The 18,809-nt window shown below is 33.3% G+C and overlaps 3 protein-coding genes across 4 annotated transcripts; all 3 read right to left on the bottom strand.

Annotated features, from left to right (window-relative positions):
* Positions 1-1,541: 1,541 nt before the first annotated feature.
* LOC120150855 (probable envelope ADP,ATP carrier protein, chloroplastic) lies at positions 1,542-4,872 on the bottom strand. Its single transcript, XM_039163467.1, has 10 exons — positions 4,357-4,872; positions 4,026-4,082; positions 3,862-3,924; positions 3,539-3,595; positions 3,348-3,431; positions 3,075-3,143; positions 2,881-2,993; positions 2,626-2,795; positions 2,283-2,361; positions 1,542-1,821 (listed from the first exon to the last, which is right to left on the bottom strand). The coding sequence occupies exons 1-10, from the start codon at positions 4,711-4,713 to the stop codon at positions 1,689-1,691; spliced, it is 1,182 nt and encodes a 393-aa protein (XP_039019398.1). The 5' UTR covers positions 4,714-4,872; the 3' UTR covers positions 1,542-1,688.
* Positions 4,873-5,879: 1,007 nt separating this feature from the next.
* On the bottom strand, positions 5,880-7,620 carry LOC120150945 (GDSL esterase/lipase CPRD49-like). The gene is made up of 3 exons (XM_039163523.1): positions 7,540-7,620; positions 6,147-6,346; positions 5,880-6,066 (listed from the first exon to the last, which is right to left on the bottom strand). Exons 1-3 carry the CDS (start codon positions 7,618-7,620, stop codon positions 5,883-5,885), a joined length of 465 nt encoding a protein of 154 aa, XP_039019454.1. The 3' UTR covers positions 5,880-5,882.
* A 1,525-nt stretch (positions 7,621-9,145) lies between these two features.
* On the bottom strand, positions 9,146-13,338 carry LOC120151136 (LIMR family protein At5g01460). Of its 2 annotated transcripts, none has more exons than XM_039163686.1 (14): positions 12,825-13,338; positions 12,650-12,735; positions 12,248-12,366; positions 12,019-12,129; positions 11,797-11,895; positions 11,544-11,666; positions 11,128-11,190; positions 10,965-11,029; positions 10,540-10,649; positions 10,338-10,452; positions 10,182-10,247; positions 9,873-9,983; positions 9,710-9,776; positions 9,146-9,594 (listed from the first exon to the last, which is right to left on the bottom strand). In XM_039163686.1, the coding sequence occupies exons 1-14, from the start codon at positions 13,172-13,174 to the stop codon at positions 9,547-9,549; spliced, it is 1,533 nt and encodes a 510-aa protein (XP_039019617.1). In that variant the 5' UTR covers positions 13,175-13,338; the 3' UTR covers positions 9,146-9,546. The 2 variants fall into 2 exon arrangements, with proteins under 2 accessions (XP_039019617.1, XP_039019616.1); XM_039163685.1 differs by having other exon boundaries at positions 12,019-12,132; positions 12,825-13,337.
* Between the last annotated feature and the right edge of the window lie 5,471 nt (positions 13,339-18,809).

Here is an 18,809-nt window from a genome sequence, read left to right as displayed (position 1 = left end):
TTTGTCACTATAATTAAAATATATAATCACATAAATTTTGTCACAACAAATCTAAATCTCATTATTTGTTGTGACACTTTTTTCTATCATATTTACTAAAACTTTTAGTAACAAAATTTGTCACTATATGTCTTTAATTTGACGCCAAAAAATTGGAAGGAAACATTTGTGACAAAAATTCGTAATAAAATTTATTTTGTCACTATATATTACACATATTTGTTAATTGTGACAAATTATTATGACGATTTTAACTTTTGTCATAATTATATATATATATATATATTTTTCAATCTAACGATTATTTATTTTGTCACCAAAAAACTATTAATAGTGACAAAATTAATTTTGAATCACAATAGTAAAAATTTCTTATACTGGAAAAAGTTATTTTTTTTCTTTCCAAATACTGTAACGGCGAGCTCCTCGGTAGATAAAGAATTGTAATAAAAATTAGGGTTAATTACCTCATTCATACATGAAGTATACCCAATTCTCAATTTCATATATAATGTTTAAAAATTTTCAATTTCATACAGGGTGTTTTCTACCGTTAACGGGTTCATCCATCTACGTCACGGAAGGTGACATAGAATCCTGATAAAATGGCATGCAACACTTTAATTTTTTTAGTTTTTAATTAAAAATATTTTTTAAGTGTCACATCGCATTCCATGACGGAAATGGGTGAACCCGTTAACAGTAGAAATCATATTGTATGAAATTGAGAATTTTTAAATATTATGTATGAAACTAAGGATTGGATATACTTCATGTATGAATGGGGTAATTAACACTAAAAATTAATAAGTATTGTCAGAAAAAAATGTTAATCTTTGCTAAGCTTTTCTCTTATGCGAAGATGAAGAAGTAGAATCTGCTATTTATCTCCTTCAGTTTCATGTTGCTGTTTAAGGAAACCATCTCTTCGAATAAAGACAAATAACTCGTCAACAGAAAACTTACCGCACAAAACTCTGCTTTCTACATTAATAACGATACCCTTGCATTTAACAATTTTATTAAGACTTTTTAACGGAAGGATCTAATTGATTACCAATAGTTTAGGGATGTAAATAGAATATTTTAAAGTTTAGGGATCAATTCAGAATAAGAGTAATAGTTTAGGTATATCTGATGGAATTAACTCAGTATTTGTTTACTAGATTAATTTTTAAGATCTAATTTGGTTTTAGTCCCTTTATTATGCTAAAATTCAAAGTTTATTCCATCTACTTTAATTTATAATTCGATCTCTTTTATTTTTTATAATTTCTTTAGTAAATGCAAATTAATAATAACTTTTGTTGTTGCATTAAAACACAATTTTAAACATTCGATTACCATGTAAATTTATGGTTCTATTTTCGTATGGCTCTAACTATATAATTGAATAACAATCAAGAACGAGGTTATCATTATAAAATAGAGAGATAAATTATGTCAAAATAAGTAAAATGATTAAATCTTAAATTCCAGCATAATAAAGGTACTAAAACCACAATTACACCATATTTTTCGAATTTTATTAAGGTTTCCTAATAAAATAAAGATATGCCAAAACACCCGACTATTGCACAACCTTTGGCAATCTAGAGAACCATCCAAGCACAAATATAAGCGAGAAATTCATGAGTTCCAAAAGAAAAGCTCGACAGCAACTGCACTGTAAAAACTGACTTGGAAAATCACAAGGATCGGGATTCACCAACACCGGTTTCATCCTTATCTTTCCGGCGATTTTCATCCACGATTTTCTGAAACTCTTTCTCACTAGCCGAAAGTAGACGTTTGACGATGTCGAAGGTGGTAAGCCTAATGCTGCAGATTAAATGAGAGTGTTAAATGTCACTGAAATCACAAACTGTTTCAGTTGTGCAGCAAGAATATTTAGCATCCACTCCAGAGATAATTGGATGGTCAAAATGGACGTTGATCTATAAGAAATGATGATGACATTGACTATGAAGTCACTGAAACAATTGTACGCAAGAGCTATATTTTAAAAATGGTGTAAAAGAATAGTTGCAGAATTATCATAGGATGGTTGAAACACCATGGGGGTATCCAAATGTGTGTTATCCTGTACTTTGGTTCTATTCCTTACTTTACATCGATCTTAGAAAACTACGTCGACGTGAAAAGTTTTTTCGGATTTCAGTCATGGCAGTATCAGAATTAGAACTAATAATATGACCAAGGCGTCAGGATAATCTAGCTCCAAACCAAACAATACTTTCAAGGAAGAAGTGAAAAATGGATGGAAAGGAATGGAAGTGAACCTGCTATTTGGTAGGTTTTTCAATGCATTGGGGAGAAAACCTCTGTACAAGCCAATAATTCCATTGCGTTCGATGATACCTATACAGTAGGAATAAACCGTGGTCAGTGAAACCATTAAGTCTCAAGTTTGAATTTTCCATGAAGAAATGGTAACAAAACAAATGAAACAACGAATAATTCGATAGTGAAATACGGAATTTTGGACCATAAAAAATACTGATTGTTGGAACATAACCAGAAGTGAATGCAGTTCCAACTTTGTGCTCAGGGAGAAAAAGCATGCAAGACTGGTCAAAAATGCCAAATACTGATATGATTATTGTAATTTTTATTTTGACATACCTGGAATGGCTTCCAAAACCGATTTGTACGGTGAACCTCTCATCTGCATTTGTCTTCTCACAGTGTCTAAAGGATAGCAAGTGATGGTAGCAGCAGTGGCTGACACTATAGCTGTTAGTAGAGATGCTTGAGTCTTCTGGCGATATTTTTCTGGCAAGGCCCTCTTGAAGCTGTTATCGGAATAAGAATTTGTAAGCTGGATTTAAGATTGAGATCTCATATGATATCACAAACAGCTGTGTCTTTTGGACTCACAGGTCAAATATGCAAAAGTTCACAGCAATATAAGGAGCTATGCCAATGAGAGAAGGTCCTAGACCATAATAAAAGGATGCAAAACCTTCCTCTCGCAACATGGTCAAGGCAATCTGGAAGCATCAAATTAAAGTTCCATCTTCCAGTACAATAGTCATCTTCATGTTAGTAAACAATGAAAGAGTTAAGCATACCTCAGACATTTTCCGGTACCCTGGTTCCACTGCTAAACGTAGTCTGAGGACATCTAACGGATATGTTATCTATATGAAAATAAACAACTGAAAATAACGATATAGAGAGTAATCAAAACGAGAAAAAAAATCGAGATTCAAGCGACAAAAATGAAGAAATCCAACAACCAAAGTTTAGTTGTCATATAGAGAATCGCATGTCTCATATGAAGCATAACAGGCAGAACCCAACAAAAGTAAAATATAAGAAGGCTCAATGATTGTATCACTTACAAAAGTAGATGTCATGCCAGCACAAGCTCCAGCAGCAAGTCTTCCGACAACTGATAACTCACCGTCGTTTCTCTTGAAAAGTTTCTAGAATTCAATAGGAAATGAAAAATCAAATGGTCTATTTCCGATTTTCCTCAAGGGATTCAGAGCAAGTACTAGCTAACACTAGCTTATGCATGTTATTTTATTACCTTGTAAGTTTCATAAGCAAAGAGTTGGACAGCACTGTAAGGTATGATTCTTATCACCTGAAACAATTAATACTAAATCCATATCAGAATAACCCCAGCTCAATGATTCATACCAATTACACGCTCCAAATAAATTATGAGATAGCCATAGACACTCATTTTCGTCGATTAAATTTGAATTTGAATTTTATGTTTTAATCATTTTAAAAAAAATTGGTGGCGACTTCTAAAAAGGAAACCCAAATTAGTCGAGGAGACCTTAAAGTTTTAATATTTTTTGGACAATAACAAATGCAACTCAATAAGTAAGAATTGTGACAAACCTGAGGAAGGTTGCCCTTCCAGTACCCTTTAATTCCTTCCTCCTTCCCAATCACTACAATTGCCTGCAATTTATCCCCAAAAAGGGTAACCAAGTTTTAAATTTTAATCTAATCCAACTACATTAATCAGCTGAAATTAATACTTATCAATTGCAGGAAACAACCTCAACGAAACCAATAGCCTTTTTTGCACTCTCTTGCCCAGCTCTCACCCCATGAGTCTGTAAAAAAGAAAGATTGAATTCTGGGGAATGAATACAGTTCTGAATTCGATAAAACAATCGAATCTTCAACCGAAATTGAATTGCTAAAATGTTTATAATTATTGTAATCTATTGCTGCATTATTGTTTCGTTATTACTAACTAACCAAATAAAAAACGCAAGAGAAAAACGTGGTCAAAAAGGGGGGAAATGTAGTAGGTAAGTCATAAGTGTGTATCCTGTACTGTGTCCGCCATAGCTGGCGGAGAGAACGAAAGGCCAATTAAAGAACCTGCATAAGAAGCTTAATGCGATCGAGGGGAGCCGTGACGGTTTTAGCAACGGCTCCGGCGACGGCGCCAGCAGCGAAAATGGCAGCGTCTCTGGGGACGTAAGATAAAGCAGCCAAAGGGTGGTTGAGGAGTTGACCCGGGGCGGGCTTGAAACCTCGTTGCCGCTGTTCTCTCTTCTCCGAAATCGAAAGACAGGCGAAATTAGGAGAACCACCGCCAAGACCGCCGTTGGAATCGTAACGGAGGCGGACAGCACGGTAGAGAGGCTCATCGAGCGTCGTAGTTTCCGAGGGAGCGAGACCCTGAATGCTTTGGAAACGTAAAATGGCTTTGCTTTTGATTTTGGTTTCTCCCATGGCAGATCGCAAGCTCTTTAAGAATTAAAGGGCAGAGAAGAGATTAAGGCAAAATGAACTATCAACCGTGTAGAGCTCACTGCGTAACATTTGAAAGTGGGAAGCAGAGACAGCAAAGCAATTAGTGAGCAAACGCCTCCAAGAAAAAGTTTGCCTTTTTTCAACTAAAAAGGTTGCTTGAATTGAAAATTTTAATTATTTAATTTTGGAATTTATATGCATTATGATATTTAATTTTTCTTTGTTTTTTTAATTTTTTAATGATGCAATTAGGTACTTAATTCTTTTGTGCAATTAGGCATTTAGTATTTATCTTAGTTTTAACTTTTTAATTCTGATTGAGTCATAGTTATAATTTTAATATTATTTAATTAAAAAAATAATATGCATTGCATATTCAAAAATTAGTATAAAATTTCTATGTATGGCATTATAATTTTAAAAAAAATATTATGTATATAATTTTCCCAAAAATAAAAATAAAAATTAGATACCTAGTTGTACCAAAAACAAGTTCGATGTACCATAAAAAAATTAGATACCTAATTGTAAAAAAATTACATTATATATAAATATAAAGTTAGATACCATAAAAAATTAGATACCTAATTGTAAGAAAAGAATTCTTTATTACCAAAAAATTTATTGTCAAGACCAGTTTTAGGTTGATGATAATTATTTTCTTAAGAATATGTACATGTTTGAAGAAGAACCGTCATCGATCATTTCAAGTTAGACATTAAATATGATTAAATATTTATAAAATTGTTACTTTTAAAAAGATTTTGAAAATGTTTCTTGAGAAAAAAATAATTTTAAAGGTTCACATTTAAACCTTTAATAAAATTAAATTTTATAGTTGATTACATATGAGAAATATTAAAACATTTCACGACATCGAAAATTATACCTTAAACGAAACTTATAAATTTTTTAACTAAAACAAAACTTTTACTGGTTGATATTGATTCAAAGGTCGAAATAATACTTATCAATGAATTCAATCAATACTAATATAATATAAATAATTATGATTTGTGTAATAATGATATATTTTAGTTTAACTTTAAAAAAAATTAAAAGGTGAAACAAAATATTTTTTCAAAAATCTTGTCTCATCCTCTACAAATTACATATGTCGTTGTTCAATAATTTGCCAGTTGGTGGAATTAAGGGTCTGAAACGTTTATGGACTTGCCATCTCGACCTACGAGATCATAGACCGAGTCTTGGTCGAACTCAGTTGGCAATGAGTTGCAGCACAAACTCGGTTCCCAATCAGCCTCTTCCATGGCTTTCAAGATCTCTTTAGCCACCAACTTGCTCCCCTCGGAGGAGAAATGGATGCCGTCTCTAGTGTCACATGAACCGATTTTTATTGTTACTAATAATGACGAGTAATCGATCGCGAAACAATAAGAAAAGAAACTTACGTGAAGCAAGTAGTCATCCAGTCATCTCTTTGCCGGAATGCAGTCCATAGATAAACACATTGTATACCTAGTTCTTGGCATAGCTTTATACAAGCTTCGGAATAAACCTGGCTGCCTTCGTTGGTTCGACTCGTAATACCGAGAATTTTATGTATTTGTTCCACGTTCACCGGTGGAGTACTAAGGTGACGTTTGGTTCGCTGGAATGTTTCTGAGAGAATTGGAATCTGTGAAGGAATTGGAATATGTCAGGAATTGGAATCTGTCAGGAATTAGAATCTAATGGATTCCATATTCTGTTTGGTTGGTAGGAAATTGAATTGGAATTCAATTCCATATTCTGTTTGGTTCGCAGACATGTCAGATGAATTTGATTTCATTAATGTAAAATGACAGGATTGTCCTTCTTGTTGTTTTGCTTAATTTTAGTTTGTTTTATAAATTACATGTAGCAATATACTATAAATTTTTTTTAAAAAAAAATTAATTTTATTGATTGATTATTCATTTCAATAAATTATAAAAATAATGCTAATAAACATCATAAGTTAAAATCATCCCAATTAGGGATGGCTATGGGTCGGGTTGGGTCGGGTTTTTGGTCCACTCGACCCGACCCGAGAATAAGGGAACCTTCATCCGAGACCCGACCCGACCAAAATAAAGTTTCACCCGACCCAAACTGAACCGAATATATGAATTGAAGAAACGAATATATGACCGAAAAAAAATAAAAAATTATTTTTATTCACTCGACCCGACCCGAGATAAGGGAACCTTCATCCGAGACCCGACCCGACCAAAATAAAGTTTCACCCGACCCAAACTGAACCGAATATATGAATTAGAAACCCGACCCGAAATAATAAAAAAATTATTTTTATTCAATAAAAATAGTGACTTAATTGGAAAAAATATATATGTAGAGGGGTATTATTGTAATTATTCCTAAATATATAAGGTAAAATTATATATTTTTTGGGTCGGGTCGGATCAGGTATTTTTCACCCTAAACCCGAACCCGACCTGAAATAATAAAAAAAATATTTTTATTCAATAAAAACAGTGACTTAATTGAAAAAAATTATATATAGAGGGGGTATTATTGTAATTTTATTCAATATAAATAAGTTGTCAAAAAATTGATGAGGGTAGTATGATCAAATTTCAATTCTCTCCAATAAGGGAATTGAATTCCATCATAGAATGGATGGAATTCACTTTCCCTCATTTGATGGAAAGTTGAAACCATGAGAGATTCCAATTCCCTTGGAAAACTTGAACCAAACATGGAAAAGTAGTAGAATTGGTGGATTCATGCCAACCAAACGTCACATAAGAAACATCGCTCTAGTCTTCTCCGATAGGCTCTGAAGATCAACTCATAAGTTACAAAGTCCTCGTGGTTTCTGAAGCTGAACTGAACGATGGAAGATCCAAAGACAACGAAGACAGGTCTTCCTGGACCCAACATGTTGCTGTGTTTTTGTTTCAGACAAAAGTTTAAGTCACTTGTATTTGTCTCGTGTTTTTTTGGTTTGATTCTTGAGAGTTTAATGGATTGTGGTGGAGGTAGGAATCGAGTGTATTTTATTTGGATGGTTCATAGGCAGCAGTCACTTCTTTATATAAAGATTAAAATAAAAAAGTAATGGCAATAGTTCTCCATCAAATGTCAATAATTTTAAATACTAATAATTAATGATTTATTTATGTGATAATAAACTTTTAATTTAAAATACCTTGATGATCGAATAAGACATCCGATTATCTCTATTCTTTTTCATAGGTCTTTTTGGCTGAGACATAAACAGAGTTATAGATTGAATTGTTATGATTTCGAGAATTAAATTAAACTTTTGCTTATGATTTAAGAAAATTTAATTGAGTTGTATCGAAAATTAAATAGATAAATTAAACATAATGTTAAAAAATACCACTAATGTTTGATTAAATAATCATTTTGACATTTATCCTTTTTCTTTGAGTATTTTTACTTTTTAATATTTCATTTAAGGATAAAAATATCTATATATTACATCGATAATCATTTACTGACTAATGATTTCTATTTATGGAATATTCTTTACCCAAAACGAAACGTTTAGAATAAAAAATATTCTGAAAAAAAAGTATAGGCCAAAATGATAATCATATGATTCTAAGATTAAAAACACAATTATAGGATTAAAAAAGAATATATGATTATAATATTAGTCCAAAATTGAAAGAAAAAAAAGAGAAGAATAAGGCCTATATACTTTTAAGAGAATATTGTAGCTTATTTGTCTAACGTAGTTCAAACTTTTATGATTTTAATCCACCTAGATTTACGCACAGAAATAAACTACGCGTTGAGTTTTGAACCAGTGATACGTAAATAAATAATATATAATGAGAAAGCATGTATCATATAAATAAATGCTAATGCTTCATAATTTGGATACATTAGTAAAAAAAATGGTCTTATTTTCAAGAATTTAATGGAGCCTTGCTTTTACCCATCTAAATTTGGTGTTATACAGAGGATTTAGGGCTGTAATTTATGAAGTAAATGAGGCACAAAATCATAAAAGGTTTTCCACCTGTTATTTTTTTCATGAATTAAGTGGTTATTACTTACGGCTGCCTCTGAACCATCCACTGAAAAGAATTCCAGTCTTAATATAAAAAAACGTTAACCCAACAAGAAGAATCAAACCAAAAGAAAAATAAGACAAATAGAACTGAGTTTGTCTGAGACTGCAACAAAGACAAACTAAAAGTTGCAAGTATCAAGTCTTCAAGTGTTCAAATTCGATAAGATAATATCTGTTCAAAAATTTTCTTAACCTAAAAACGCAACAAATCTTGTAGACACAACTGCTCAAACTTAGAACTTCCAGAGATAATAACACTCATCTTAACCACTGAGGCCACTTGATGAGTTGAATCATTGCATTTCTATTCACATAGATTTAGTTTTGCTATCGGGGAATTTTCATATGATTCCAAAAAAAAAAAAAAAAAATTTGCTCTTTAACTTTTTTGTTCTCCAGAAGGTTACAATTACATGGAAACGAGTTCGACAAAACCCAGTTCCCATGAATCAACTCTCAAGGATACCTCAATTACATGCCCAAGCCAAAATGTGTAAGCATTAATCAAATAAAAAATAGCAAATACATACAAAAGGCGAGGAAAGCAAGCATTAAGACAAGCAGTAGCAGCACTCTCATGCTCCTACTTCAGGGAACTGAATTTAAAATCGGATGGGATTTACCTATTTCTTTAAACCTTCCACATTATGGATAAATCAGGCTGTTGTCATCCGCGCATAATGAAACACACTCCAGTAAGGATGGTAAACAGAGAATTCTGATGGCTTGAGAGGATGCTTCATCTTCCGCGGAAAACCTTCTTAAGATGAAAGTTGGAATTTGCCGCTAGGCTTTTTTCTCCTCCACCCCTGAAATGTCCAAACAGAAAAAAATATAGAAATCAGATCTTGAAATCTAGGGAGCACAAGCAGGTAAATCCTCAGAAAAATATAAAAGAGAAAAGTAGAGGTAGCTGAAACTTACAAATGCAATATAATACACGAAGGTCAACCCAGCTAGAATGATGAACGCAATTTGAAATACATTGTACCTGTAATTGCAATACAAACATCAGTAGAATACAATTAAAAAATACATACAAGTCTGGTCAAGGTAAAACAGGGATTTGAAAACAGTATCTACTCACTTGTACAAATATTTAATTCCACGAAGAGATTGCAATGTATGGCCGAATATTTCCTGGGCAGCGGTTGCTTGAGCATAGTACCCAAATGCTGTAGAACAGAACTGTATGACACTGAAGTTGCAAATACAGACAAAATTCCCATCAGATAATGTCGAAAACAAGCACCCTTTATATAACAGCATGCAATTCTCTAATACAATTTTCAATAACCGAGCAAAAACATAGAGATACAATTTCAACAATGATCTAATAGCAGGTGCCTTGAGATAACATGCAAAGAAGATTGAATAAAGGAGCTGAGTTGCCAACCTTATAGAGCACAAAAGAATAAGTCCCACATTGAACAGAAAAGAGTTCATTAGAGTAGCTCCCCACCTACGCAAGTCCATTAAACATATTAGTCAACTGGTGATTTTCCCACTGATAGAAAATTAACGAAAATGTCATCAACATGGAATCCATTACTTCATAGGATGAATAGTAATGAAAACTAATCTCAGACCAAGCATCATTGCACCAGCAATCACAGCAAGAAGAAGGTAGAAGCAAAAGAATGCAAATGCTGCCGTACCCAGAAGACCTGACAAAATATAAAATATATATCTATTTAAATTTTAAAAGCAGCAAAATAGAAAGCAATAAACTCAAAACAAGGTTTAAAAATTACCCCATATATCATCCAGCTTGATGAAAACCTCATTCAGGAAGGGAGAAAAAGGTGGATCAATCAGAAGGTATATGACAATATGAGCAACCCAAGCCACTGAAACAATTAACCTAAAAGTGCAGGGCAACTTGCAGGTTAGATAAACTCCTTTTAGCCAGGGGCCAACATCATCAATTTAACAGATTTAAATAGAGTTCAACAGGTTTATTGTGATCCCTTATTCTAAGGATAGCAGCAATTTATTTCTATCATGCATAAATCAAACCCACTGTTATTATAGCTTATTTACATTAAGCACTATCGTCCATAAAGTGCATGAAAATATCCAAACTCAATTGTTAATTCACAACAATAATACAGCTCAGAAATTAAAAAAAAAAGAGTATTTCCTTTTTGGTACAAAAATAAATTAACTAAGCACTCACCCTAGGATTCCCAACACAAGTTTTGCCAAGTATCCAAGAACAGTCAAGGCCCAGGATGTTTCAGCCTGAAATTTCATGGGAAGGGAGTTAATACTGGAAGAGGGGGATGGGACCATAATCAAGTTCCATGTATACTTGAAGCCCAGCAAGTGAAATTAGATACCTTTTCTCCTTGAGGGTACATCTCTTCCAGTAGCTTTACATCTTCTTCCAGCTGAAGTAATTCCTGATTTAATCAAGAATATAACAATATCAATAGCCATGGATAATGAACAATGTCACAATATGTGAAAAGGCCACCAGATGGCTATTTTATCATCCCCTAAAAAACAATGCTCGCTAATTAACATCAACTCTTCACTGGGAAACACCAAAAGAAACTGCCACAAGTTAATATCATGGTCAAAATATATCTAAGAATAATAACATTATAATACAAGCCAAATTGTTGAATTAATTAGATCTTTAAGTGTAATAGGAAAGCTCAATAAAAATATACATTAGAACTAGAGTGGTCTACAACTGATGTCACAAAATATAATTCAATGAAAAATGAATATGAAAGGACTTTGCATAGACCTTTTCCACAGACTTAACATTTTTACGCCACTTTCGACCCTTAGAACCGCTTCTTTCTTCCTGATGAAGTGCATCAGCTGCTTTCTTCAGTTCTCTTGCCTTTTTACCAAGTTCAGTTGCTTCCTACAATATCAATTACAACTATTGGCTATGAGCAATTACAATACAATGTGAATGTCAATACTATCTTCCTACTGCATTCTGTGGTTTCAGGTGGCAGTTTGGCAGTATCATAAGCAATATAAATTAGCACCTTGATATACTGTGAGCGAGTAATAACAGCTTTTGGCCGGCGTATAAATGAAGCTATAAGCCCAAGAGGCAAACAAGCAATACCCACACCACCAAATATCTGACCAAAAATTTCAAGATGTAAGCAATATATTCGAACAAAACACAGAACAACATTACAAGCTAGAATTGCTATCCAATTCCAAACATAAGTATAACATATTAAAATTTGCAAGAAACTAACCGAGAAAAGAACAGATCCAACAATTGTAGCAAGAGCAACAACATATTCTGGAAATGTAGTGCGCATAGTCCATGTTTTCTCCGATGACGCACTAGCAGTATATGCAGAGCACTGTAACGGAAAGAACAATGACAAAAAAGAACATAAAATCATGAGATAAAAAAGAATATTATACAGAATAAAGGATCCATTGAAATTTGCAATTTATATGGATATATGAATTACTAACCGCTCGTGCACCAGCTCCACCAATACATGGCTGACTGCTAGTGAAATCCCAATTACTTGGGAAATTAGTAGTGGCAGAAGACAAATGCCTAACAGTAAAATCTACCTTTCCAACTAGCCCTGATACACCATTCAAAATTATAAAATCATGGGCATGACCACTAAACGCAAGTACCAGTTCTAGCATGCCAATCTGTTTAAAATCTTTGCAAAGATCTTCTAATTGTAAAAGCACCTTATTCAAATTTATATTCAAAACATTAACCGAGTATTCCAGTGATCAATATCATGGTCCTATTCCTAAATTAACATCCAGCTCAGTACTTCCATAGCTCGCAAAAACTTTTCAATTAAAGAGAAAAACCAAATAAATTAAAGGAAAAGGGAGAAAGGATAACCCAACCATATAGTATGCCGAGCAGGAGAGCACAAACTATCGCAGTCGTCACCACCCACAGCATCGCGCTCTTTATCCGTTTGCCAACACTCCTGCAATCAAAAACCAAATAAATAAAACAAAAATTAAGAGTAGAGCAGTGCAATCAATAAATTTTAACATAAGTCCTAGAAACACATACTTATCCTGGTCGCCTTCGTAGAAGAACATGGCAAACGGGATTACAAAGAAAACAAGCACGGCATCTACGATATAAATGGCGAGCCAGAGATCTTTCATAGGCAAGGTGAGATTACACGCGCCGTTGTATATCGCGTGCCTACATGCCTGCCGGTTGGCGACATCAGCCGGTAACATGAGTATGGAAATGGCAGCGACGGAGAGCCCGAAAACAACGACGAATTTGGGGAAATAGGCTTGGTTATTGTCATCCGGATGCTGGTAATTAACGAGGAGATAGACATTGAAAAGGAACACTAGTACACAAACGACTATGGCAACGATTACCAGAGCGAGATTGAAATCGCTCATCCTTAATAAGCTCTCGGTTCAAATCAATTCGAAGAATTAGGGTTTGCTTTTGGGATTTTTTTTCTATTTTTTGTGCAGATCTCACTCTCTTTGTGTTGACAAAAGTAAAGGTGAAGGTTGGGGCTCCGGTGAAGTGTTTCGTTGAATTTCGGGGGTATTTTTGAGGTGTTGGAGACAAATTGACTTTATTATTCTTGATGATCTTGTTAATAACGACATGGAATGCTTAGGAGGAGGGTTGGGTATGGATTTTAATGTAAATTTATGTTTTAGCTCCATCACAAGCATCGAACCAGCCGGTTCATAGCAAGAGTATGGTCAATGTTCTTTTGGTTTATTTTGCTTCTAGTCCCTGTACGTTTTAGAAATTGTTTTAAATTTAATTAATATGCTTCTATGTTCATGTATTTAATTTTCTCTATTTGTCTTATTTGAAAATTAAAGCTCGATGATATTATTATTGGATTTTTTGTTAAAATGAAATATTTAACACTTTAATATTCATATGTTTGATTTAAAAATTAAAATTTAATTGATTAAACATTTATATTTTAAAACTGTAAATTAATAATATTATAGATTAAATTTTAATTTTTAAATTATACATGAGGTTTGGTTCAACCAAAATTTATACATGGGGTTAAACTTTTTAAAATAAAGTAAAGGAATCAGAAGTTTAAATATTATAGGGATTGGTAACGGAAGTAGACATTTTTTATTTTGTTAAATTAAAGTTATAGTATATAGGATATAGGATATTGAAACAAAACAACAACAATAATAATTGCATTAATTAAAATTCTAATTAGGAGTGGTTTTGATGGTTGAAGAGAGTATTGTTGTTCTTTAAGGTCTTGAGTTCGATAACGACGTTTGTATGGTGTATGTATGTTGTCAATAGTTAAATAATTGAACAAATACTACCTTATAATCATCTCAAACTATTTAAAAAGAAAAAAAGAGTATGGGTTCATATTTTATATTTTTTGGATACCAAAACAAAATAAAAGTAATAATTTAAATATTAAATGTGTAATTTATCCTAAAATATCTTGTGACTTGTTTTTTTTGGGTATTTTTCAGGGATGATTATTGGATATTTTTTGTGGTCTTGTTGCGGAATATGGCTATCGGATAGAGCAAAATTGCAACTGATAATTTGAGAAAATAAAAATAAAGATAAAGAAGACACAAAATTTAAGTGGAAAACCCATAAATAATATATGGTAAAAACCACAGGCAACGATAGAAGAATTTTACTATGAGAAAATAGGAATTACAACTTCTCTCGATCTAACAAGGAGAAAACAATGATAATTCTCTCTTGATAAAAAGGAGAAAAACAACTCTCAAGAAACTCTCTAAATTCTCTAGTATTGGGAGAAAACTAGAATGATTTGGGATGGTTTTGAAGCTAAATGAGCTAGGGTATTTATAGTTGAAGCTTAAGGACTAATCTTATAAATGCCCTAAAGTCTAGGGAATAAAGTTTGTGATTTTACCATTTCAAAATTCAACAAAAAACAATCTAACTTTCGGTGCCCTCCCAATTGTTTGAAAATTTTAATATTTTTTTATAACTTTCCACCTTTAGGTGGAATGCAACAATTTTTAACAATCTCCCACTTGAAGATTTGATTGGAATAATCATATCTTCACACCATTCTTTCTACCTTGTACCTTCATGTTGCTTACGTTTCTGATAGGCCACAAGAGGATCAACACCAAGTAAATTTATCAACATTGATTGCATTCGTCATGAAATTTGATATTGTCTTACCATCCCTTCTTCCACCTTTTCACGAATGAAATTGTATTGAACTCGTATGTGTTTTGTCCTTGAATTAAATATTGGATTCCTTACTAGATGCAAGGCGCTTTGACTGTTACAAAACAGAGAGACATACTCTTGATTGTGCCCAAGCTCCTCCAATAGCATCTTCAACCAAATTGCTTCTTTACTGGCTTGTGTAGCTGCTACTTATTCTGCTTCTGTTGTGGATGTAACCACAACTGACTGCAATTTTGAAACCCATCTTACAGCTCCACCAGCAACTTTGAACACATATCCTGTTGTAGATTTGATTTTATCCAAATCCCTTGCATAGTCAGAATCGACATACCCATTGATAAGTAAGTTTGATCCTCCGTAGCATAATGCAATATTTGAGGTCCCTTTGATGTATCTCAGGATCCTCTTTATTGTATTCCAATGCCCTTTGCCTGGATTCGCCATGTACCGACTAACCACTCCTACTGCTTGTGCAATGTCTGGTCTTGTGCATATCATAGCGAACATTAAACTTCTCACTACTGATGCATACGGTACTCGAGACATCTTCATCCTCTCTTCTTCACTTCTAGGACTCATATTGGAGGATAATTTGAAGTTAATAGAAATAGGGGTAGAAATTGACTTACAATCTTGCATGTTGAATCTTGACAAGATCTTCTTCAAGTAATTCTTTTGTGAAAGCCAAATCTTCCTATTACTTTTGTCTCGGTGAATTTGCATAACTAAAATCTTGTTTGTTGATCCCAAGTCCTTCATTTCAAATTCCCTAGCCAGTTGTGCCTTCAATTCTTCAATATGATCTTTGTTGGGTCCTGCAGCCAACATGTCATCCAAATACAACAACAATATAACAAAATCGTTATCACCAGACCTCTTGAAATAAGCACAAGGGTCTGCATTAAGTATGTTGTATGCAAGAACATAATGAAAGATCAAATCTCTTATACCAACACCTCGGCGCCTACTTTAGACCGTACAGAGATTTGTTCAACCTGCAAACCATGTTCTTCTTTTCTTTTTCTTCAAAACCTTCAGGCTGGAGCATGTAAATTTCTTCTTCAAGATTTCCATTAAGAAAAGTTGTTTTAACATCTAGCTGCTCTAGATGTAAATTCAATGTAGCCCACAATTCCAAAACTACTCGAACTGTTGTTAGTCGAACCACAGGAGAAAAGATTTTATTGAAATCAATACCTTTTTTTAGCATATCCTTTGACCACCAGTCTTGCACGATACCTCTCCACTTGATCGTCACAATTTCGCTTGATTTTGAAGACCCATTTGTTACTAATTGGCTTTCTTCCTTGTGGTAGTGGTACAAGGTCCCATGTATTATTTTTATGAAGAGATTCAATTTTTTCTTGCATCACCATCATCCACAGTGAAACATCTAAGTTGTTTATTGCCACTTGGTATGTTGATGGCTCACCGTCCTCTGTTAAAAGGCAGTATGCAATATTTCATTCTATAACATAATCTGAGTGCCAATTGGGACGTCTTCTCACACGATCTGATTGACGAGTTGTTGGAGCTTCAGAACTCTCTGGTTTTTGTTCATCATGTGTTGGTTTTGCTTCAGAAAAATCTCCTTGTTCAACCTCCTTTTCCACATGTATCTGTGTAGTCTCTGACTTTTCAGTGCTATCATTGTCTTCTTTTCTTTGTACCTTATCTTCTATAAAGATAACATCCTTGCTTATGATCACTTTACGGGCAGTGGGATCCCACAAGTGATACCCCTTTACTCCATCAGCATACCCCAAGAATTTACATTTCCTGGATTTTTTTATCCCATATCTCCTTAGCTATCTTCTTCTCCTCAATGCTTGACAATACTTCATCTCCTCAAGATGACCTTCATCTTCAATTTTCACAATGAGAAATTTCTCCCATTGAACTTTTCAATATCAAATTTCGTTGACATGACTTCTATTACTTATAGCTCCAACTATTTCACTATCACTGGAACCTTCAAAGAATGTGTAATACCTTCTTACTTTCTTATGTTAGAGGATCCACCTTTTGGTGGTAAACACAAAGACAATAATTAGATATTACACACTCTAATCTGGCTCTTGATACCAATTGTTGCGGAATACGGCTATCGGATAGAGCAAAATTGCAACTGATAATTTGAGAAAATAAAAATAAATATAAAGAAGACACAAAATTTACGTGGAAAACCCCTAAATAATATAGGGTAAAAACCACGGGCAACGGTAGAAGAATTTTACTATGAGAAAATAGGAATTACAACTTCTCTCGATCTAACAAGGAGAAAACAATGATAATTCTCTCTTGATAAAAAGGAGAAAAATAACTCTCAAGAAACTCTCTAAATTCTTTTGTATTGGGAGAAAGCTAGAATGATTTGGGATGGTTTTGAAGCTAAATGAGCTAGAGTATTTATAGTTGAAGCTTAAGAACTAATCTTATAAATACCCTAAAATCTAGGGACTAAAGTTTATGATTTTACCATTTCAAAATTCAACAAAAAATAATCTAACTTTCGATGTCCTCCCAATTGTTTGATAATTTTAACATTTTTTATAACTTTCCATCTTTCGGTAGAATGCAACAATTTTCAACAGTTCTTGTTAAATACAAATTTTGATAGATAAAATTTTGGTCAAACAGAGGGTTAAGCACCAAATTCTTTTTCAAGGGTCTCTGAGTGGTCGAATAAAATTAAATGAAAATGGTATGTAGACCTCTGATGAGGAGAAAGAAAATAATATGAAAAAAAATTATGTTAATGTCACCATTAATTTGTTTAACGATCGATTATTAAAATAAAAATATACTATAACATTAATTATGATTTTTATAAAATAATAATTGCATGACTAAAATAAAAAGTATAATAAATTGGTAAGTAGGGAATGAACTCTATCACTAAAATAAAAAGTACAATAATTTAATGGCTAAAATAAATTGGTAAGTAGAATAAATTAGTGTCACCATTAATTTGACGAGGGTGAATGGCTTATTAGTTTCAACAAGTTCTTAGGCTCTTTTTCCATCATCGAAATTGAGCTCTGGTACATTTTCGACGGTTTTAATCTCGCTTGGTTACAAGGTTTCGAACAGATTCAATACTTGAGAACAAAAAAACTTTCAATATGGTTATATGTACCACTTTTTTTAAAGAGGGTACTTTGTATTATCATCAATTACAAAGTACACCACCTCAAAGACCTCATTAAAAAACCTCCCTAACCCTAAATGAAAGAAAAAGAGTGTACCTTGAGGTGGAAAGGATATTATACAAGTAATGTTATTACATCATACAACACATACCGGAATCCACAACCCAAACTCATACTAACACCAATACAGACCAAGCATCTGTTAGTAATTAGAACAAAATAGAAGGCAATATTGATTTAACGCAAACACAACACCAATGGGATGCATCAGAACAACAACAGAAACCAGATTCGCCAAACCTGCTATAACACATCAGCATAACACTGCATAACACCATAAAATCACCAATCTACAACCCAACCCTACACCAATAAACAACCCAAGCACAATAGCAGTGGAATGTATCAGAACAGCAGAAACCAATACAAACCAAGAATCTATAAGTAATTAGAACAAAATGGAAAGTAAATAACGATCTAACGCAAGCACAGTAACAATGGAATGCATCAGAACAACAACGGTAACCAGATTGACTAAACCAGCTATAACACAGCAGAGAAACATTGCATAACACCATAAATTCACTGTAAACACACTCCAAGAATGATGGACTGAGGACATCGCACAAAATCTTAAACAACCAGAATCAATATCGGCCATAAAAGTGTTCACCTAAACTCCTATCTGGAT

Source organism: Hibiscus syriacus, unplaced genomic scaffold (genome assembly GCF_006381635.1).
Source record: "Hibiscus syriacus cultivar Baekdansim isolate YM2019G1 unplaced genomic scaffold, ASM638163v2 tig00111027_pilon, whole genome shotgun sequence".
In the NCBI taxonomy this organism is placed as follows: Eukaryota; Viridiplantae; Streptophyta; class Magnoliopsida; order Malvales; family Malvaceae; genus Hibiscus; species Hibiscus syriacus.
Note: the sequence above shows the minus strand (reverse complement) of the source record. Positions and strands in the feature narration are given on the sequence as shown.